Source organism: Lonchura striata, chromosome 16, assembly GCF_046129695.1.
Source record: "Lonchura striata isolate bLonStr1 chromosome 16, bLonStr1.mat, whole genome shotgun sequence".
NCBI lineage: Eukaryota > Metazoa > Chordata > Aves > Passeriformes > Estrildidae > Lonchura > Lonchura striata.
Genome location: NC_134618.1, coordinates 7595466 through 7619267, shown reverse-complemented (window position 1 = coordinate 7619267; position 23802 = coordinate 7595466). Strand labels below are relative to the sequence as shown.

The window sequence follows — 23802 nt, the reverse complement described above, 5'->3', positions numbered from 1 at the left end:
CCTATCCAGAAACTTGAAATACATGAGCATAGAGAAATGTAAATTTTAGTGAACACTGAGGACTGTTTATGCCACTGGATATTCTGTGTATGATTCTGAAGTGATTGTGAACACAAGATGCGTTTGGCAGTTACAACAGAGCTGAAGCTAATAGAAGAGTGCAAAAGATACCATAAGAGATTAACATGCCACCAAATGCCACCCACACTTGTTTAATTGCTTGCAGTATTTGGTAGAGCTGGTGGTGCTTAGACTGACAAAGCAACTCTTTCATAGTGTTCCTGTAATTCTGCAAGCAAGACATGAGATTCCTAACAGCTGTACAAGGGCACTAATGCTGCACTTTGGAAAAAATGAAGGTGCAATGAAGTAGGGCCATGCTGCTAATTTGAATAGTGACCAACAGAGTGTTTTTGCTCAGTGTAATAGTTGCTATTTGTGTAAAGACTCTAGGAATAGGGATGGTGTTGCTGGAATTCACTACAATTCTAACAGAACAGGTAATCTCTAGGATTGGGAAATACTGCTCCTAAATTTGCACTGAGTCTGAACTGAAAGAGTCATGGTCTGCCGGATTTTTAGGTAACATCCAAAACAAATGTTGACAGCAACTTGTGCAGAACTGTAATAGGGGGCAAGACACGACAGAAAACAATATAAAGCAGACAGCTTAGTAATCACACAGGAACAGATCCATTTCCTTGCCAACCTCACACCGTGGTAAGGGCAGGTGAGACCTTTTAGCCATCTGAGCAAGCGAAGAGCCTGTACCCACACCAAAACCAGGAAGGCAGCCAAAAAGCCGGTCTTCAGGCTGCTTGAGTCACGGTAAATACCATCGCTACGCTGACGAAGGCCATGTGAAAGCCAAGCTGGAAACGGGCACAGCTGGTGCCTGATGTTTGCCACTGGCGATGGTGGCTGGTGAACCCTCAGGAGAGCGGCGGGCGTGAGGCGCGGGCAGCGACCCCGCTCTCACCTGCGCTGCCCGGGGACGGCCTTATGAGCGCAGCTTTCCTCAGCTCTCCACACGCACGTTTTTCTCCGTGACGAACAAGCCCAGGCAGCAGCGACCCGAGCCGAGCCCGCCGGGCTCCCGGCCAGGGCAGCTCTGCCCTAACACGGCGCTCGCTGCCGCCCGGGGCGGCCCCAGGCTCGTCCCTCAGCGGCGCCGCCGGCGGCCGGCCCCGCTCGCCCGGTCCCGCCGGGGCCGGGGCTCGGCCCGCCCTGGGCCCGGCGCTGAGGGACGGGAGCGGCCCCGCACGGCCGGCTGGAAATGGCGCCGTCCCGGCCCCCTCCCGGGACGGGCTCTCCGCCGGGCGCGGCCGTCGCAGCTGTCCCGGCCGCTGTGGGAATCGCGGCTGCTTTCCCCGCTATGGCTACCGAGAGAGGGCTCCGCCCTGGGCCTCGCCCTGTCCCTCCCGGGAAGAGCCCTCGCCCAGCTACCATCGGGCAGCAGCCGTCCGTCCTTGCCCGCGGTGACGGGTGGCACCGCCGGCCCTCGCTGTGCGCGGCCCCGCGGGCAGGGTCCCGCCGCCTCCCGCACTCGGCGCGGAGCGCTCACTCCGCCGGGAGGGTCAGCCCAGACGGAAGGCGGGGGCCGCCCGGGGAGCGGGTCGAGCGCCAGGCCGCTGGCATCCCGTACGCCGGGCTCGGCCCGCCCTGTCCGGGGGCCGGCGGGGGCAGCGCTGCGAGGACCGGCCCCGGCCGCGGGGGACGGCGGGCCGAGCGCCCCCGGGGAGGGCCGGGCGGCGGCGCGCCTGGATGCCCGCCCGCCGCCGAGTGGGAACGGGCGGGGAAAGTTTCGCCTGTGCGCGCCCCGTCCGTCCGTCCGTCCCTCCCTCCGCGCCCGCACACTCTCGCAGACACACACTCACACCCCTCTCCCGCAGCCAGCGGCCGGGGGGCAGTTTTGAAAGCCCTTCTGGTTCCACACCCAGCCGCCGCTGACATCATTCCCGCAGGAGGGCGGGCGGAGGCACCGCCGCCGCCGCCAGACGGTCGCAGCCCCGGAGAGCTGCCCGCCGGCCCGCGCCCGTGAGTAGCCTCGGCCGGGCGGGGGGCGCGGGGGGAGCGGGGCGGCGGCGGGGGGAGCGGGCAGCTTCGCCGGCCAGGGGAGGAAGAAACCCGTCAGAAATGGGGAAAAACTAAAAGCACGCGTTTGTTTACTACGAAGCACACTTCGTTTCGGTGGCTGCGGTGCTGCGCCGTCGCTGGGCCGGCCGGAGAGAGCGGTCCCGGTCCCGTCGAGCCCCGGCGCCGCTCCTTCGCCCGGGACGTTCGGGAGCGGGACGGGGCGGGCTGAGGGGCTCCTCGCCAGTGAGTCCCGGCTGGGCCAAGCCCGCAGAAAGTTCGCGTTCTTCACGGCATAGTTTCTTTCTGTTCCTTTCTATACAGAGCTCTCAGCGGAGTTCGCGTATGTTGCAGTAACCTTGTAGCAGCTCTTGGCAGCCTCTCCTCCCCAACGGTGGAAGGAAAACACACTTAGATGTAATTCAGTGCAGATTTCGGTTTATGAAGTTTTGGCCAGCATTAAACGTTTTTCTACTTGACTCAAACTGCAGTTTCACTCACCGGTGTTTTTTATCTCCATTTAATGCCCTGCTTACATTGTGGGTGTTGTGTGCCAGATGCTGGACAGGCAACTCTCAGTATCGTGGGTTGTCTGCAGTTTTGAGTATTGAATTTAAGAGGTCAGCTCCTTGTTTGGACATTTCTAGGAAGAACAGTACATGGCTATCTGTTCCTCAGCAGGCTTATCCACGACTTGTTCTTACCCACAGAATGCTGCCATCAAGAAACCTGTAGTTCAGCCTCTTAATTTATTGGCAGAAAGATTTTTTTTTTTCCTCACACCAGTTGGGAATAGTATTTAAATGATCAGTAATTATTGCTGTAGAGCATCTTAGTAGTATCCTCTGACTTGATACAAGGCTGTGAAGAAACCCACTACATAGCTGTGAAATTCACACTGATTTTTTTTGGCATTTTCTTACTTTGGAAGTAAACACCTATGGTTGGCTCATCATCAGAAAAACAAAATGTAGCTCTTTCTCTTCCTTTACTTGCAGACTCTGTATATACAGTACTGGTGTGTTAGCTATATAAAATAAGCCTTCTTGCCTGCCTGAGCAGATGTTTTCTTTATGAAATAAAAATAGTCTATAGTGACTCCTTCATCCAGACCTCCTCTTGGGTGTTGAAGACTTTGCTGTCCATGTAGTTCAGGAAAGAGCTGTGAAGCTGGGCTGCTGGGACTGAGGTGCCAGGTGGCTGCATGTGTGGGCAGGCAGGAATCCACACAAATGGTAGGGGACTATTGGGCATGAGTTTCACTGGGAGAAGAAACGGGAATTGCAGTTTGCTGGAGAGTACAGCAACATTTTTGTAAGAGTGTGTGACAAATTCCATCCTAAGGAATGCAGCTGGGGTACAGGTACTTGCCACAGCTGGTGAAATCAAAGTGGGAGTGGAAAGAAAGGCATATGGTAAACATGGCCACCAGAAGCTGATACTACTTCATTCAGCATAAGATTTAAGGATTTCACCTTTACTTCAAAGACATTAAAAGAATGTTTTCTGTTCTCTTGCTGTTTTCTGTATCTCTTTGTGAACTTGTAGAGTTAGGAGTTAGGAAATCGACTGTTGGGATACCTGAGGGAAGATGCATTCTCCATGCAGAATAAAGATTGTACAGATTGTATCATACCAGCTGCATGGCTGATGGGGATGTTACCAGGTAGCTGTCTGCCCAGCCAGGAATCCAGGAATTGCTCTGCCCATAACCATCAACATTAACTGGAGTTGAAATGGAGCAATACCGTGAAGACTCTTACGAGGTGATCAGTTTCCTGTTAGAATGCTCATTTGGGAAGAAAAACGGTGTGTTAAAATAATTTAAAATAAAAACTACATCCAGTCAGTAGACAAGACACTACTGGTGTTGTATTCTTTGTTTGCGGTCTGGAAAGACTTCTGTAATAAACATACAAACAGTGTTGATTATGCTGTGGATTTGCCAGTGAGGAAAAACAGTTAGTTTTATTTGGTTATACAGATTTAAAACCTTATTAATAAAGGAAGTTATTCAACAGACTGAGCAGGTCAGGACTGAAGGCTGCTGCAACATTATTATCTTAGACAATGATTCTGTCTCAGTTCATAGATGCTGGAGTTATTGTTGCTGGCCAACATTGTTTAGAAGAAATGGACATCTCTATTTTACAGCCGCTTTCACTTAATGCACTTGATTCCTCTTGATTTATTAGCATCTCCTGCTTCACAGTTGTCTTGTGTCTTTCTTTTACTTCTATTATATGGCTTTTATATTGTCTTGTTTGTCTCAAGGTTGTTTCCCATCTCAGGTTTGACATTCCTTCTGGGATTAGAACGTTATACTGGTGAATCCCATATGGGTATTTAAAGAAGCAAGACCTTCCTGTACTTTTGCTAAGTATATTAGGTGTAGGTTGTCTCCTTTCATAATACTGTTTTCCTGTAATTTAAAAATGGGATCAGTGGCAGCACGAGGAGACTCTTCCCTTTTTACTTGAATATATTTTGATTTTCCACTGGCACTTCACATTCGATTTGCGTCTTGAACATCGTGTAAGACATGACATCCCCACATAAATCAGGACAAGAATGTGTTTAATTAAAGAGATAAGTAGGTCTCTGGGGACAAGGTCTTTTGTACTGCTAGCTGGCAGATGTACTTTCCAGGTCCTCCTCCATGTTCCTGTTGAAAGAAGACCCAGAAGAATGAGGCGCTGTGTTATACAGGAACTAATAAGAAAGAGATTTACTCTGAAGTGAAGCAAACACTGTATGTAAAATCCATGCAATACTTCAGCACAGCCAAATTTGAAAGTAGAAAGGAATGCACAGCTTTTATTGAAATCACATTGGTCTCAGAGGGAATTCAGGAGGAACATAAGCACAGTGTTGAGGAATTCCATTCATGGAGCTGTTCAGTGTTTGTTAGGGTTTGCTTGTTTTTTAGATGCTTGAAGTAAACCATGATCTTTGCAGTGGAGTTTCAGTTTTTGCTGTTTTTTTGTTAAAAACGTTACTGTTTTAGAGTAGATAATTTCATAAAATATATCTTAAAATGTCAGGTGATGCTTATGACTTCATTAGGAAGATAAGCATCATAATTATTAGAAAATAGATCTTGCTGGGTGAGACTCAAGGGAAAACCTGATGGCCTGAATTCATCCATCAAAGGAATTATTATTTCTTCACTGAACGGAGAAAATGTAATTACACCTTTTTATTTTGCTAGTGAAGTTTCATGGGCAGGTTTAATGATGGTATGTGCATGCCAGGTGAAGCCTCATAATTTGGGTGTGACCTTAAAATACAACCCTCTGGCTGTGTAGAGATCTTCACAGGAGTCTGTAGGTGGAGCAGAAAGTGGACTGACTCAAATACCCCTTAGAGATGGCTATAGGATATATATTTATGGTTTGCTTCACTGATTCTTAAACACTGTGCTATGTTTGGAATTGCATGGGCTGCAATCAGCCGAGGTGGGCAGTATGAACACTCCCTCAGCTGTCTAGTGCAGGTGTTTAGTGCCCTGAAATAGATCCAAATTCTGGCATTCTTCCAGACAGAAAGAGACCTTCCAAAGGTCCTGGATGTCTCTGCTGAGGTGCATGTGCTGCCAGGTGAGCTCTGCACATTCACCTGTTCTCCAGGGCTTGCAGTGCTCAGTCCGCTGAAGCAGCAAACCCACTGTTTAGTTCAAAGGCAGGAACAAACCCAAGTCCAGAGCCTGCAGAACAGTCTCTGAACAACTGAAGGGCTTGGCTGAGCCTGCCCATCTGTCAGGGTGCTTGGTGTGCCCTTACCTGGCACTGTGGCTGTGCAGTGACCCAGGCACTGTCCAGCCTGGTCAGGGTGCAGCTGTGAGGTAGGACAAAGTGACCAGGGGTGAGAGGACTGGGCTGTTCCCATAGAGAAACCAGTGCAGAGGAGCTGTGCACTGAGTGTGCTCAAAAAAGGCATAGAAATCCTTCTACCTGGATTTGAGAGTCCACATGGCAACTTTAATTGCACCAATTACAAATTATGGTGTAAAAATTGCATTCTGGAGGTAGGCAGAGTATTCAGTTTTATCCTGTGCTACAGTGTTGCTGTCAAACAAAGTAGTAGTTGAGAGTTTAGACTTTTTGTTTTATAGCCAACTGTTGTACCACCAATAGAAATGTGTTTTCACACTCTTGATAGATGATGTGTAAACTCTGAAATAACTAAAACCAAAATTTCTCAACACAGAGCTAGTCAAAGCCAAATCAAAACAAGCAGTTTGAAAATTTTACAACAGTGAATGCAACACACTAAATTGTTAGCAATTTCCACAGAGCATCTGCCAAAGTTAAAACAGTATCAGCTTTTATTTCCACAGAATTAAGTGCATTGCTTTCAGTCTGGAAGGACAGACCTTTTCTGCCTTTGTTTGTTGGTTAATTAGGTGGAACATAATAAATCACTCGAACTGTTCTGTTGTATCTGGAGGAATAATCTCTGGATAAGCAGCAGTCTGTAGTCAATAGAGCCCAGGGTCTGAGGGTTGCTCTGAATGATGTTAATGTATAGTCACTGCTGCAGGTGTGCTTTTTTTTTTTCCTTTTCATTGACTGAGGACTCATCTGTCAACCTGATGTAAAGGTCTGGTATTTTACTTGGTCTGTCACTCCCTGCCCTGCCAAGGTATTGAAGAGAGACACCCTCCACACTGAAATGTGTCCTCACGGTGATTGAGCAGGGGTGAGGCCAGGCCACACCTCAGTTCAGCTGTTTGTTTCTGGAGCAGGTTCCCGGGAGGGTTCCCATAGCTTGAATAGCTTATTGGAACAGCCCCGTGTCATTGTCCCAGCTCCATGGAGCCACTGCTTCCCTGAGCCAGAGGCAGGGCAGTGCCAGCAGGCTGCAAAGGGCTCTGTGCTTGCCGACCCCTGCCCTGGGGGGCTGGCAGGCACTGGTGGCCCTTAGCTGACAAGGGGCACCGGCCGTGCTCACTCTCGGAAGCTTTGCTGCCCTCCTGAGAAACAAAAGGTCCCTCCAAGCTGGCTGTGTCATGGTCAGCATGGTGTCACTGCACTGCCCAACAGCCAGCAGTGCCAGCAGCCCTTGGAGCCAGCCAGGGAATTCAGCTGAGTGCCAAGGGCATGGGTATCATGCAAAAAGCCTGTTGTGAAATGCACGGAGACCTCAGTGGAGTTGTTGAGAGGCTTCACAGGAGAGCAGAGCTGCAGGGTCCTCTCAGGACAGCGGCTCTGTCGCCCTGCTAGCACAGTCCCTGCATCACGGAAATCCTTTTGTGGAGCTCTCTTTTTCCTATGCTGTGGTGATTGTAAGGCTGTTCCAGAATGTGACAGCTCTAAGAGTTGTAATTTAAATCCTAAATATGCTCACACCTGATTTATAGCCATATATTTTCATCTCTTAAGTTAAACAGTTCTTTTTCCTTCCATGTGCTTGCCTTTACCTGCAAGCAAGTATATCCCCATTCTGTCTTGATCTTTGAAAATGAGCAAGTGAGAATGAGAAGTTATTGTCTTGTTAAGCTTAGGAAAACAAGCTTTAAGTACTTTTAGACCAGCTATATTGTTAAGAAGGTTTTAATGTACACCACAACTTTGTTTATATTGAAGTGGTATCTGGTGCACAACAAGCAAACTAGCTGAACAGAGAACATGCATTGAACACCTAAAATGTTGCATGCTTTCTTTAATTTTCTAAGAATACAGTTAAGCTCTACCCATACATACCTAAGTTACAAACATTTTACAACTTGTTTTGCACATGCTTTGTGAAAGCTGACAGAATACATTTATGTTTTGTAAGAAACCAGAAATTGCAATACACAAGCGGTTACTTCTTTCAAATTACTGCTGGGTTTTCTCAAACAATATGTGCCCTTTGAGAAATCCCTTGAACCACAGGGTGTCTTTGATTAAAGACTGTTTTGTTAGCATTTGCCAAAGGCATATGATGCTCAGCATAAACTGAAGGCGGAAAAGTGGATGACTATGATGGGAATCAGAGATTAATTGCAACCCTTTTAGGTGTTATTTAGTAATATGTCAGCCTACCTTACACCACTGTGGGTTGTGTTTGGATTAGGTGCAGATATAGAACATCTTAAATATTAGATTATTATTATCTAGTATAAAAGTACAGTTACAACAAAAAGTGCTTTAGGGAAACCTAAGAATGTGTAAAAGATTTACTTTTGAGGATGGTGTGATTTGTGCTGCTGGAGGAGGAAAAACATTCTCGTTCTGCTGACCACACAAATCCCTCTAAAAAGCAGTTTTGAGAAGATGAAGTCTTAAGGACTTTTATTCAAATATGTCTGTCTGTGTAGGCAGATGACTTCTGTACTTGCTAAATTGTCTTCTCAGCATATAGTGGCTAGTAATGTCTCTTCCAGATTTTGCTGGAGTATTTGAATACATCTATCTTGAAGTTTTTAAGCTTCAGGCTATTTTTTAGGATTTTCAGGTAAGCTGTCACAAGGTTCATTTTCCTGGTAAGTGACACTTCCCCACCCCACTACAGGGCATTGTGTCCCTGTGTTCCCATAGGTCCTACTGGTTTTCTTCTGCTGAGTCTGCCCACAAAGGCTTCATGGCAGAGTGACTTTCTTCTGTAGTGCACACAGCAGGGCCATAGTGAAAGGAGTGGTAGGGCAAGTCTAAACCCAGTCCGAACTTGTTTGCAAATAAATGACTGACAGAGTTACAGAAGTGGCAGCAATGCTGGCATCCCTAGGTCAAAATTTTATTAAAAGCATTCCTAAGAAATTAGAAACATCTGCTTCTTTTGGTCTCCATACTCAAAGCTAGCATGTTGCATTTTTGCTGCAATTTGCTTCTTGGTTTTCTTTGGAAATGTATGGAACAACAGGGTTAGAATTTCCTAGACTTTGGCGTTCTAGCTTGGTAGATCTAATGAGGAGGACAGGGTGAGAAGGGAGGAAGTCTGGAGATGATCTGCCAGACTCACCTGTACTCACAGTCTCTTTCACTTTTGGTAACTAGGTGGGGTTTCTGAAGAGGAGACCAGATTTAGTGTTTATGAAGTTCCTTGAGGAAGAGCTGAAAGGGTGCTTGAGCATCCCCTCACACACAGGTGATAGGGAGGCCAGGCACATGAGCGTGTTCACTCCAAGTCTGCTGTAGCTTAGGCAGTCCCACCAGTACCAACAGGGTGGACAGACATCCAAACACTGTAAAAACAAAAAGGTTTTATTAAGCTATAGTTGTACATTTGTATTAGTTGTGGTGCACGCAAAGAGCAGACCTCAGGGCTTTGGCTGCAAGGCACGATTTTCTGAAAGAAAACAGGAAAAAACTGGGTCATCCTGTGTCTTGTGAGTTTCTCTCCAAGCCCCTGTATTTCACTATCAAAACACAACAAGCTAACTACTGTAATTGTGCTGGAGTCTTAACACAGCTTCTGCAAAGGCACCAATAAATCTAGATCTGATAGGATGATACTGCTTCATTTTCTGACATTATGTTAAAAAAGCCATAAATATTGTCATTCAAATGGAGCTCTAGAAAAGAGCGTGGATTAATTTTTTTTTTTGCTTTCATACAGTGGTTGAGTGCAGGGAACTTTGATTAATTTCCTTCCGATTTCATTGCTTTGTGAAGAAGTACTTTGAAAAGCAGGTGGAAGTGTAAGTGAAAAGCTCTCTTCCTTCCACATAAACCAGGCAGCACAAATTTAGCTGTGGCTTGAGTGTGTTCTCAATTAAGCAGACACAAAGAGCTGATGGTCTCTGTGCCATCTAGGGGCTCACAGGACATGTAGCCCTCTTGATTCCAAAGCCAAGCATCAATCAGGGGCCTGAAATCTTACTTCATGTGGAACACACATTGTTCTTCATGCTTAGATTTACACCAGGAGACGTATAGTCAGAGCCTGCCAGCACTTCTTGGAGGTCTCCACACTGGCTGCAGGGACTGGTTGAAGGAGGACATTAATTTTCTGTATTGACTTTTAGCTGGGTAACACCTGAACATGAAAACAAGTCACAATTTTAATGTACACTTGAAGAGTGTTGGTGTTCCCAACAGTTAAATTAACTCAGAAGAAATAAAGAAACTGGAGTAAGTTGTTTCAACTGGTGTAATTATTCTTTTGGTATTACATTTCCTGATTTTCTCGTCCTTTATGTTGTTGGATATTTAGGCATTAAAGGATTGTTGAAATCCTCAAAGCTCTTGCTGGCTTGAGAGAAAGTCTGCTGTCTGAACTTCACTTTTGGTTCCAGTTCTGAGAATCACACAAGAAAAACAGAACCCTTCATACTTGATTTAAAAAAAAAAAAAAAAAAAAAGAAAGTTAACAGTATCAGTCTGTTCTTCATAAACAGGGAATTTTGTGCAAGTTTATAGAGACAATTGTACAGGCAAAATGTGAGCCAGCTTCAGAGTTCTCTGAGTTCTCTGTCATGAGACACCGTGAGATGTGGCACAAGAACTCTGAGCAAAACATGTAAATCCAAACAACTTGTGATGCATCACAAGATGACAGATTTCTCATGCTACAAGTATACAGACTTTTTATTCTAAATTCACATTTTCAGACTTTATTATTGCACTGAGGGGCAGAAGAATTGATACTTAAGGTTTGCTTTGATTCAGTTTTACACCAGTGACCTCAAGAAGTTCAGCTGAACTGAATTCTTATTGATGGCCCAAAGACCTGCTGTTCTTGTTGAAATGAAACATCTCAGTGCAGAGAGCTGCAGGTCTGGTAACTTGTTTAGCAGGATCCTCTGCCCCTTGTTTTGGGTGTGTCTTTTTAGCACACTAAATGTGGGTGTTGGGAGTCTGCACATCCCCAGCCTCGGTGCAGAGCAGGAGCTGTTCTGCAGATTTCACTGTGTTTCTAAGAGTATGAACCAGGATTGTCTGTCTGGAAGATTTTTCAGGCGTGGACTCAGATGAAGATGATAAAAACCCTGACTTGATCTAAGGGACTGAGGGCAGCAGCCAGTGTTGGAGTGTAAGCTTCAGCCTTTCCAATGCAAATGAGCCCAGGATAAACACACTGCACTATGTATTGCTGGTTGCAAAAATTGAGCATGCACAAACATGAGAAACAGCCTGGAAGCAGAGTTGAACTGCATGGGAGGAAAGGAGAGCGTTTGGTTTGGAGATGACATCTGGGTTGGAAGGTAGTGATAAAACTTCTGTTAAGAACTGTCAAAGACTATTTCCATTTTTACTTGCTTGCTGTACTAAACAGCAGAAAAAACTTAAATAGTCATGTTTCTTTATACTGATGGACATTAAAGATAAATTTTATCCTGGAGATAAACTGCATCTTTTCTGTAGGGGCTGCGTTTTTGTGTGTGATATGACATAGGGGAACAATCCAGTTTTGAAACACTACAGTTCAGAACTACTGGAAACCCTGGCCTAGATACCTTACTTTACTCTGCAGTCCTGTGATGGTTGTAGTGTCTTATCCTGTATAAACATACTTGTCTCTGCATGTCCAGGAGATTACAGCAGAGCCCCTCTTCGCCACTTCTAAGGCTCATCAGGCTCTCTACCCATGGCAAATGCAAACTACTGCTTTCAAAAGTCTGCATTACTGAAGAGATTCAAGAGAAGTGTGACTGCTGCATTTATCCTCCCATGCAAAATGAAGTAGCACTGGAGCATTATTTCTGCACTAATTGAAAAAAAAAAAAGTTCTTGCTATAATTGGACTTCTGTTTTCAATGTGTTTAGTCTAAGTATTCTGCAACTTAACAGCATTTGTGGGAAACCTTGTTAGCACAGCAAATCTGGGTGTGTTCAGTGGGATTCCTATAATTTACTCTCTCTAGATCCAGTGGCAGTCTGCACTTGTAGCTCAGCAGTATCTGTCCACTTCTGTCTTACACCATACCTTATGAAGTGGTATTAAATGCTGAGGCTTGCAATTGAAGGAATTCATGTTGATGTCCAATTTCATCCTTACTGTAACCCCCAAATCTGTTTTTAATGGCACATGTGATGAGTTAAGTCAAATATTATGTTCTCTTGTCAGAGCTTTGCTGGAGATTAGTACAGGGAGGTTCCTGAAATAGCTACAGATTGACAGGAGAGCTGAGCTGGAAGGAGCCTCTGGAGGTCTCTAGTGCAGACTCTGGCTCCAAGCAGAGGGTTAGATCAGGACGTTCTGGGCCTTGCTTCAGTTAAGTCAGGAAGATGTCCAAGAATGGAGATCCCACAGCCTCATGGGCCCTGTTCCAGTACTTAATCATGCTCATTGAATATAATTAATACTTTTTTCACAATTGGAATATTCCTTGTTGTAACTTGTAACAGTCTTTTCATCATGTACTTCTGAGAAGAGTGGCTCAGTCATCGTAAGTGTAGTGTGTTCAAAAAGCTTTTCTCATATATTTCTGTGTGTAAAAAAACTATTAAAAGAATTCAAGTCACTCTGGGGAATGACAAACAATATCTGTTGAATCATCTCAGTCTTCATCCATGCCTAAAGGCAGTGTACTTTAAATTCATGAACACCTTGACCTGAGAGCATGGTGTGTTTCAACTGCAAATGAGAGAAGGTGAAAAATCACTCTGCCCAGGAAACAATTCATGGTAAATAAGAAAAGGAATACAGCTAGTGTGCAGAACAGGATGTTACCAAAGTGTTTGGTTACATTAATACATTAGTAAAATAAGAATTCTGAACATTAATGCAAAGGGTGCTTTGTAGCTGTGTCCTTGCCTTGCTCACAGGGAGAGGAAAGGAGCTGCCTGCTGCTAGGAGAGGTTCCCAGGCAGGCTGTCCTCAGAAGATTGAGTCTGCACAGTAAGGTTTTGAATTGTATGGAGTGGAGAAGGACTAGTAGTTCTTTCTGAGAGATGAAATCCAGAATTTCTGCCTAGAGAGGGATGCAGATTCTGTAGTAGCATCTGCAATGTTGCTGGCTGCATCTTGGAAGAGGGGAGCTGCTCTTTGCTTCCTGCCCACAAATCACAGAGAGTTTCTCTGGAAAGCCCTACTCCTTTCATTATTCCTTGTGCAGGCTGGGATGAACCACAGAAACTCCTGAGTCGCCATGGGAAGGGAAAGTCTGTAGGAGTGATTGAGGTTTGTGCACTTCTGGGATCCTGCTGAGGCATGACAGATTGGATAACCAGTTCTTGTTGTCTTTTCCTGGTATTAATTACTTGGAAATGGTCTGTCTCCTTCTTTTCCCCCAGTGTATTTAATTCCTGTCTCCATGTGTCATTGTTTAGCACTGTGTGCACAGAAGTTGTAGCAGCTTGTGAAGGGAGCAGTTGCCAGCAAGGCAGGAGGGGGAATCTAAAGATGGTTGTTAGGAAGGGTCATCAAAAATGAAATGTCAGAACCATCAATCAGGCCTTTCTTACTGTCTGGTTTTTTTTTCTGGTTTTTTTTTTTTTTTTTTTTTTTTTTAAAGATGAAACAAAAATCTTTTTCATTTGATCTTGGCTTTATTTGGGTAAAACAAAAAATGTCGTCTTCTCACCAACCATACATGTTTACATGTTTATCTATCCTGTCTGAAACACTTCTCTTTATGGCTGAAAACAATAAAACAAAACCATTCACTTGAACATTCTTCTGTGCTGGCAAGTCTTGCTTTTGCAAGATTGGTTTTAATTAGGTTATATTTTTTGGTCTCTCTTACTTTATGTTACTTCATGTAATAAAATGAAATTGTATTGTTATTCTTAAAAATAATAGCAAGTACAATTTGGTTCTCTCGCCTTACATAGCAGATGATTGTTGCATTATTGATTGCTGAGATACCATCTGTGCAAGAAAGGAACCTCAGGAAAAAACCAACCACAAGACAAAAGGGTGCTGTGCAAAGACTGGTATATATCAAAATGAAAATATTTTGATGTGGCATTATACAAACCCACAAAATATCTTCTTTTCCTTTCTTCTTCCTTTCATTCAAGCAAGGCTTGATAGAGAACCATGAATGACATTTCTAGAAGTGGAACTGGATTCAGAGGACTTTGAGTCATACGGTAGAATCACCTCATTGGAGGAAATTCCCACTTTCTGTTCTTCGTTGTGGCTGAGACGGCAGAGTTTAACAGAGAGGAAATGGGAAGGAATACACACACTAGAGTAGCTCCTTTTTCAGTTTTAGGGTTTGACTTTCCCACTCAGTCATTCTGATTAGATACCAATTTAAGGCTGTCCCTTATTTTTCACAAAAGCACATCAATGCTATTTGCCTTTGAGCTTGTTATAACTCTGTACTGTAGTAGAGATGGAGAGGATTATTCTGGAACTCCTGGTCTCTATTCACTGAGTTATTATGCTGTCAATTACCTTTTTGTTAAAGTTTTGCAGAGTAGTTATTATTTGCCCTGATGAGAGTGCCAGTGGAGCTGCTTTAAAAATGCTGTCAGGGTAGTCCTTTTCTTTGGTTAAATTATTCATGTGGTTCATGATTCCTGTAAATGGCAGAAGGAGAGAGGGGGTTAGACATTATAAAAATAATGGAAGTCTTAAAATTAATAACTGCCATTTCTTCTGGATATTTACTGTGTTATGTGAGTGGTATCATTTGACATCATTAAATGTGTCCAAAGCAAAGGGAGAAATATGCATTAATGTACTGATGAGTGACAACATGCAGATGGTGTACAGAGTGGTGCACCTTAACTGCAAAGATTTGCAAGACAGCAGATTCCTTATAGCATATATTAATTGGCAAGAATTTTTGGCCAAGAGGAAATAGATATGTCAAGCAATTGCATTTTTCTGTGTATTAGTAGCAGTAGTTTCCCCTAACCTATTTGTTATGTGCTCAGGGATTTCCTGGGGATTACAGTTAAATACAGTTTCTGATTCTCTTGTATATAAGAACATACTTTTTTTCATGTGAGATGTGACATTGCAATAGGTGGGTTAAATAAGGTATGAAGGTAATAGGTAGCCTACAGAGAGTATTAAGTGACTGAACATAAAATAGTTAACCGGATTTTTATGTAACTAATGGGTTTATTCAGCTCTACCAGTGGGAGCAATACATTGAAGAAAATGGTAGTCTTTAGTCATTATTCAATGGATAAAACTTCAAATTGTATGGACAAAGGGCATGAGGCCTAATATACAACATAGGTGTTACTAAGTATAGGAGGTAGTTCTTGGTGCATTTAATTTTGTTCTACAAGCATTCTTTTGAAATCTGGTTCTTCCTTCTTTGGAAGGATGGTTGAAACAAGACCTTACTGCAGTCAGTGGAAATATTTTCATCACTGCACATGAGGCTGTAATTTGAAATGCACTTCTCTAGAAGTCAATGTGAGGGAGTTTTCCATCCTTGCACACAGAATGAAACTTCTTTGTGTGTTTATTCACTGCAGCCATTATGCTGGAAGGTTGCAAAATGCAGCTTTTGGCTTCATTTCAAGTTGTGATTCATTTTAACACCCGTGATGCCAGTTAAGTATCTGCAGAGATAGAACATGTGCTATGGACTTCAACTGCATTTGATGTTAGGGTCTCTAGTAGCACCAGAACTACAGGTTGATCCACTGACAGCTCTTAAAGATTGTTCATATTTTCTTATGTTCAACAGATTTAACTCAGCCTAAAGCCTACCCAGAGCAAGGATGCTGATTCTCCTGGCCTTCATTATCGTGTTTCACATAACCTCAGCAGCGCTGCTGTTCATCTCAACTATTGACAATGTAAGTGTCACTTCTTCTCATTGTCTCTCAAACACACTGGGATTTCTTTGCTTCATAAAAATTGAGTTTTTCTTTTCTAGTCTTCAGCTTGCTTACTGAGAGGACCTAAGTTTGTTAGGCACACTGGTGTCCTAAGACCTTTCTGTAACAAAAATGCCTTGGGTATGCATGTTGCTGTGGGTAAGGCTGTCCATGGCATTATGTTGTGAGCTCAAGGCAGCAGATCCTTTCCCCTGGGAGAGACTTGGCCAGGGAGGATATTTACAGGGTGGAGCCCTGGGATTTGATTCAGCTAGATATGAAGCAGAGAGGGGTGGAAAATCCACTATCCTTATGTGTCAAGTAACCTGAAGTCAAACAGCTGGTGATTAATGTGTGGGGATAATTTCAGTCAAGGTGTGCTTTGCCTCACAAGTGTTTGTCCAAGATGTCTAGTTAAATCATGAGAGACACCATGAATGTATCTGTGTCCATTAAGTTAAAGTAACTTCAGCCCAAAGCTTTAGAATATTTTATGTTGCATTGTTTTCAAATTTCCATTTTATTTTTGTGAACAACAAGAATTGACCCTCCAATATTTATATCTAGTTTTTAATGTAATTATCCGTTTTCCAAAACAGCCCACTATCCTGATTAGAAGTCTGTGCACTGGAATCTGTCCATGAGGTCTGATTCATGTACAGGCTTTTGATACTAAAAAAATCTGCTGCTGAAAATACTGTGTAGTGAAGGCAGTGCTCCAAGTGAAATTTTGTGTTACCCACAGCTTTTTATTGCAAAAGTGTACAAACTCAGGTGTTACATTTTAGTCATCTGGTTGATTGTTCCATGGAAGTAGGTCAGTATTTGAGCAGTAAAGCAGGTTGTCTTACCCTGCTCCTTTGAATATTAGAAAGCAAAGACAGTGGGAAAAGCAACCTAATCTTATTTCAAATCTACTACACACAACCCAAATTATTGCAGAAATAAAAGTCTATGCACTCTGTGTCATTAGCTACTTTTGAACAATTAAAAATTTAAACCGTACAACCATCTTCTATTAGATTTTATATTATGTATCTATATATTATATGGAGCTAAGAGCTGAAAAATGACATACTGAACTTGCACTGTAAAATCCAAATGAATGGCATTTTGAGAAAATAATTATTTTCTTAAAACACAGTGTTCTGTTTATCCATATGCCTAGTACCATAATATATTATAGTTTTAACTGCAGTATTGTTTGCAAAGCTGCACAGTAAGCTCTAAGGCTTCTGGAATGTCTATTTAAGCAGCAGATCCTACCAGGAATCGTATTTAAAAGTCACATTTTGTGCAGCTCTAGTCAAAACAAAGGCCTGGGTAGCTATTGGAATGGGAATAGGTTTCCTGAGGAAATGCCACTTGTGGAGTGCTTGTCATTTTCTAAGCTACTGTAAAAATCTGCTCAGATGCTGCAGTACTATTTTGCCTCGAATGTTTAAACCTCAAAACAGAAATATCACAGGAGGATTTTAATTTTCCAGCCATTACCAGACAGATGCCATAGTGTATCTCAGCACAGCTGCAATGCATTGAGATTGATCACTTCAGTGGCAGGAACCAGAACATCTATAAAGGACTCCTGTTTGACAGGTGATGCTATTTCCTGCAATTTAGCAAATGCTGTTCCTTCAGAGAGGTGTGCATCCTCATCAGGGTGAACAAAGCACATCTTATTTAGGTGTCTCAAGGAGTGAGTAATCACTGACTACACAAAATTTCTGCCCAAACAGTGGAAATCCCTTGCACTTTGGGATGTTTAAGATGCCCTTCCTTACCTACTTCAGAGAGGTCTAAAATGAGAATGACCTGTGGATAATTATATACCCTTTATTCTGAAATACTATGAGATCTCACATTTCATTTGAGTGGCTAAGTATCAAAAATGAACAGAAAATTGTTACAGCTGATGTATCTGATCAGTAGACACTTGGACAACAAAGGAGTTTAGTGGGTTTTGTTTGTTTTTTCTCCCTGTAAAAGTCCTTTACTTTTATTTTGCAGGCCTGGTGGGTGGGAGATAACTTTTCTACAGATGTCTGGAGAGTGTGTACCACGAATACGAGCACCTGTATGGCTATCACTGATGAGTTCAATGGTGAGTGTCCCTCCATGCCTGTGTCTATGTTCCTTCAGCAGATCTGATGAAATTCCTGCAAAATTTACAGGGACAAGTTTTATAGTTCTTCAGAAATCTGCATATCCTAACTAGGCAGGTCTTCTAAAAACTTTAATATTGGTTTTTCATTTTGGAAAGGAAGCTGTTCTAACAGTTTCTGTGAGAGGAAAGCAGAAGGTGTGCACTTAGGAGACCAGTGCAAAAGAGTAAACACAAACTACTAACAATGACTGTTAACATGTTCTTAAAAAAATTAGATAAAAACAGTGAAGTCATCTGAAGTGATAGAATTTGCCTCAGAATTGAACTTGCAGAGAAGAGCCTAAATAGACTGACTGTGTACAAGAATGGGGGAAAAAGTAGAAGAAAATACAAGCTGGAGTTTTAACAAGGAAGTCCTAATATAAAGCCTAGAGTAATATCCTGTTTTACAAAAATTGAAAATATTCTCAAATGTTCTATTTATTTATTGGATTTCTGTCTGTGAGTACATTCAAGAGGTAAATAATTTGAAGAATTGTGTACCCATGAAGTAATTTTGTTTTCCTAGCATCAGGTTAGTTTAAGGCCTGTAATGTGCAGTGAGCTGATGCACTCCACACAGGTGCTCTCAACTAAGCCGGATTTAAGGGTGTGCATTTATTCTCTGTATTACTGTGTTCCACTGCAGTCAGGTGCTCACCCTGGGGAGATGAGGAGTGGCTGAGGTGTGGCTGCTGCTCAGAGCTCCTGCCTGCAGCGTGGCTGTGCCAGAGGAGAGGGGCCACGGGAGCTCAGCTGCGTGGCCCAGCCTGGCTACAGTGGGGCTGCAGATTTGCACAGAGCAGCTGCACGTGGTTAGAAAGGTATTGGTTACTTTAGCTCCCAGTTACAGGGAAGTAATGGACAGGATGAAAACGCTGAATGAGAGGAATCTTCAGTGCCAAGCGTGGGTGTCCTGTCTGGTTACACCTTCCTGAACAGAGCTCCCTCCAGGTCTGGTGGGCGGCTGGGGTCTGCATTTGGAAGCTGTTTGGGATATCTGGCAGTTTCACTGTGCTTCTAGGACATTGATGGGAGCAAAGGGTGAGGTGTGGCAGAAGTCTCTTCAGTGTTTTCACTCAGTTTGATGAGAAGCTTTTAGAAGTCTTTAAGCCACTGGCTGTATTTATACCAAGGAAGGAGAGGAGAATCAGCCTCTGCAATGCACACACAACTGCTTTGCTGCATCTGCTGAACTCCTACTTACAGAGCATGGGTCTGCCCCTTTACTCCCTGCAGAAGGCAAAGAGAGAAACGATTTTTAACCAAGGCTACTTTGTTTTTGCAGAGTATCAATCAATTCAGGCTGTTCAGGCCGCCATGATCCTGTCTACAATTTTCTGCTGTGTGGCATTTCTGGTTTTCATTCTTCAACTCTTCCGTCTAAAGCAAGGAGAAAGATTTGTGTTAACCTCTGTTATCCAGCTCCTGTCATGTGAGTGGTTTTTCAACACTTTTGACTTTAATGATATTTTCGTGAAAAGTAGGAGCAGGTTTCAAAAAGAATGAGCTGCGTGAGAACTCTGTAGTGCTCTTGAAGCCATAATTTATCCTTCATAATTGTTTAAACAGTGAGCTGTACCATTCTGTAATATATAGGCAATTAAAACATGGATGCCATCACTACTCAGGATAAATTTAATCTTTGAAGGGAAAGAATTTGAGATTCTGAACTTCTTGAACACACTGAATAACTCTGTAATTGTTACAGGCAAGCACTCGGTTTTTTTTTTTGTCAGTCTTTAAAACTACCCAGATGTTCGCAGTCATTTTCTGTTCACTGCAAATGACATAGATACACAACAGCACTTCAAATTTAAAGCCTGCCAAATAAACAGCAAATATGTCTTGAAAAGCTTCCAGCTTAATTTGAGGATGGAAAATGAGTGTCTGCAAAGAAAGGACATTGGTGGAAGCAACTGACAGAATAGATGTGTGTACTGATAATATTTTAAGATGCTGACCTTTATTATTTTCTTTCTCCTGCAGGTCTGTGTGTTATGATTGCAGCTTCCATTTACACAGACAGGCATGAAGAACTGCACCAGAGCCATGGATATGTAATGGAAGTTTCCAAAGGCCAATATGGCTATTCCTTTGTCTTAGCCTGGATTGCCTTTGCCTTTACCCTGATCAGTGGAGTGATGTACTTAGTATTAAGGAAGCGTAAATAAATGTCAGCACCTAGTTATTTCTGTCACTGCAGTACAAAACCAAATTCCAGTAACCATTTTGTATATAATCATTTACATGGTTTTGTAGTAAAGGTATTGTTTCTCTAAAAATGTACTGTGTTCTTGATATGAAACAGAATTTATAAAAAAAAGAAGGCAGGTGAAATGAAATTCCTGGCACCTCCAGGTCAGGGGCCGGAGCAAGACAGAGCCAAGTTGTTTCTTTGACATATTTCATCATCATAAATCCTTTATTAGACATTAACAGTTTGATCTGGCCTCTAGTAAATAACAAAAAAAGCCCGTACCAATTAATTTGTAAGTAATATATTCTTAACTATATTCCTGGACCAGATATATCTCTTTGAAATATTTTAAATATAAGGCCCAGATGATGATGAAAAAGCAAACAATTCTAAAGCCCAGAACTGTGGTCACAGCGTCTGCCCTGGCGCAGGACCAGTGTTCTGCTCTTTATAATGTGCAGTAAGTGTCATCAAGTTTTTATTAAAACCACTTGCTTTGCAAAAGTAAACAAGTCCTTTTTGTACTCCAGCAAATGTTTCTCTTGATTGTCTTTCACATTTAATTGAAGCACACAGAGCCTTTGGTGGGAGCACTTATCAGCCAATTCCCTGTTCAGCCTGGGCCCAGCACAGCTGGGGCAGTGAGGAACTCCCCGCCCCAGTCTTGAATCCCTTCAGTTTAGCCTTGGGCAGCCTTCCTGGGAGGGAGAAAAGGGAAACAGAAAAGCATTACTGGGCCTACATCTGCAGATTTCTAAGCAGACTAGTGATCAAGCAATGCCAAATTTAAGTTTTTATGGCCTAACTCAACATGTTTATTTCACTGAGCTTTTATCATGTAGCGATTTCATGGTTAATGTGTCCTGTACAAAAGCATTCCCTGAGTCTGTCCATTAGGAAATTGGCCTTTAAAAAATTCATTTTAAATTCCTTTGTGGATTTTGCTGGAACTAAACACAGCTACTAAACAAATCGGAGTGCAATTGCTATGCTTATGAATTCCAGGATAGATAAACTGACTTGGTGGTTTTTATTTTTCAGTAGTTTTGTGAGCTAAATCTTTGCTCTAATACCAGGCTTAACTGCTCTGTAGTGTAATACTGGATTTGCTGATGATGATTCTGGAAATCAGTGTGAAGAGAATGAATGAAGCAGCCTGTCCTGGTTAGTCACAGCTTTGATGCTTAAGTACAGATTTGACTTTTGAAAAGCTCTAACCATTTATTTATTTATTTTATATTCACTACAGCTGGCCTAATAGATAGGCAGTATAAAAGTAAACAGGTTTTGAATGAGGTATTACACTTAAAGAACAAGTTCAGCATCATAAGGCAGTGTAGCTCTACTGAAGTTAATAATTACTACATTAGACATCAGATAATGAAATTTTATCTGATTTCTTCAGATTTATCCTTGATTTATCACAAAGTAAAACTTCAGGTGCGTAGCTTTTTAGGAACTGTTTCTAGCATGAATGACAGGTCATATAGCTCATCTTCATTCCCTCAACATCCTATAATGCTTTGGAATGTGCTGCTTGTCTTTTGGGAGCAAAGAAATCCCAAAAAGACTGTTAAAAAATCAGGATGAGCAAGCAGGACATCACAGTAAAAGTAATAATAATAGTTAAAAATCCACATCAGTTTGAAGAAAAGGGGTTCTCCCCAGTCTGCCATCATGCTAGTATTTCATCAGTTTTTTTTTTCCCTCTTAGTGGGAGTGCTCTGAATTTCAAGAATTATTACCCTACTTTTTAAAAAAGTGCTTATATAATTTGCTCAGTACATTTCAGGTTCAAAACCTGAGTTTTTGCTAGCAAGCAGAATTTGTCTTTAATAAATAGATGCAGTTTTAAGGATGAAAGTTAGCTAGGATGACTGTTAGCTAGGCATTTTGTTCCATTTATTAAAACAAGAAACAATATGGGAAATTTTTAAGCAAATATGGATGAAGCTCTAATATCTAGACTACAGTCCTGAATAATTCTAAGTTAAGCTTTTATGCCACTGACTTGCAGAGATGCTTCAGTTTCTTGCCTTGATAATGCTCTGGTCATTTATAGAGCAAATATTTAAAATAAAGATGTAGATATACATGAACACAGTTTAATTCCACAGTAAAAGCTCTGTCCCTTTAAGAAAGTGAGAAGCACACACGCAACACCTCCACCTGTGTACAAACACCAGCACGTGCATGATGCCACACAGAAAAGATGTGAATGTTCTGCACAACTGAACAAGTAACAAATCAGTCTGAACTACAATTTGAGCAGGACAAACATATTTTAGGGTTTTTTTCTACCTTGTATGCCTTTAAAATACAACATTTTCTATACTGTATATATTCTGAAAATGTACATGAAAATAAAGTTAAAACAAATTCTTTTACTGTATTAGCAAATTCAATAGATTTAGTAATCTGACCTTGTCTTTAAGCTTGGGATATATTTACACAATGTTGGATGAGAAATAGTTGAGTATTTTGTGAACAGGTGAAATTAAATTCTTCCTGCCTGTAGTAGAACCAGAAGCTGATTATTTTGTCCTTTGTTGAAGACCTTTCAGGGTAAGCAGAAAAAATATTAGTGTATTGAACTTCTAAATGTACGGTGTCAAAAGAAAGTCTTGAGTAATGCAAGATCCACTGATACTCTTATAAGTAATAAGTAGTTATTACTTACAAGGTTTTTATTATTTTCCATCATTTGCAGGAACAGTCGTATATTTGAAGATGAGGTTAAGTGCCTTGACCATATGATCAAATAATGTGAGAAACAAACCAGTGCCTTCTGTATCTGCTCTGATCCAAGCTTTGGGTTTGCAAATCACACAGCACACTTGGGTTTGTACAGATCCATTCAAAACACTCCCCCAACTCCACAGAAATAATTTCCCAAACCCCATAAAAATTCTCCTTTGTAATCATAATGAATAAAAAGGAAAAGTCCCAATTATTAAAATATTCACTATCAACCATGAACCTACCTTTATGCTTTTCACCCATTAAGTAATCATCTGCAGCACAGGAAAGAATCTTGGAAAAACAATCTATAATATTTATGTCAAGATAATTTTTTTAAAAATTTGTTTGTTTTTATTTATGTATTCTGTTCAGAACAAGAGATGGGCATTACTTTGCTATACTGTATATTTGAAAAATATTGTAGGTGATAGGATCTGTGCTGCTTAGACATTAACTAGTTTTTTACCCCAGCTACATCAACAATTAATTTTATGTGGTTCTTAATGTGTTTAAAATAATGCTTGACTTGGTCTGTTCTTATCTTCAGCATTGTTCAAGTTGTGCCATTTAACTAAACAGACCAACGAAAAGAATTCTTCCTGTAATTCCTAAAGACAGGAATAGGATGAGCCACTACCTTCCCAAACATTAAAGACAGCTAAGAATTATAAAATATTGAATTGAAATTGAAATATTGAAATAAAATAATGAAGCTGAAAAGTTTATTATATTTTATTTCTTTTATATGTGTAATAATCCCCTCTGAAATAATAAAATGAAAGAAAATGAAATGTGGAAGTAAAGTTTTAAAATAGTTTTAAAAAGAAGACTTCTGTTTTCAAGGCTTTAGAATCAAGCTTACAGAATTAATGGAGTAGCATAACAGGCTGTAACGAATAAGAAGCATGAAGTTAATCCTGTCTGCTTTGACATGAAATTCACTGCAAGTAAGTCTAGTACTTGGCAGCAGTAGCAGAAACGTG

At 41.9% G+C, this 23802-nt stretch overlaps 1 protein-coding gene across 1 annotated transcript; it reads left to right on the top strand.

Annotated features, from left to right (window-relative positions):
• Positions 1-1730: 1730 nt before the first annotated feature.
• Positions 1731-22606, top strand: EMP2 (epithelial membrane protein 2). The gene is made up of 5 exons (XM_021538019.2): positions 1731-2037; positions 15602-15713; positions 17742-17835; positions 19166-19312; positions 19867-22606. The coding sequence occupies exons 2-5, from the start codon at positions 15636-15638 to the stop codon at positions 20049-20051; spliced, it is 504 nt and encodes a 167-aa protein (XP_021393694.1). The 5' UTR covers positions 1731-2037; positions 15602-15635; the 3' UTR covers positions 20052-22606.
• Positions 22607-23802: the final 1196 nt, after the last annotated feature.

Coding starts and splice junctions, on each gene's coding strand:
- EMP2 (XM_021538019.2), top strand. CDS start 15,636: ATGCTGATTCTCCTGGCCTTCATTATCGTGTTTCACATAACCTCAGCA. Junction 15,714..17,741: donor TCATCTCAACTATTGACAAT/GTAAGTGTCACT, acceptor TTTATTTTGCAG/GCCTGGTGGGTGGGAGATAA. Junction 17,836..19,165: donor TATCACTGATGAGTTCAATG/GTGAGTGTCCCT, acceptor TTGTTTTTGCAG/AGTATCAATCAATTCAGGCT.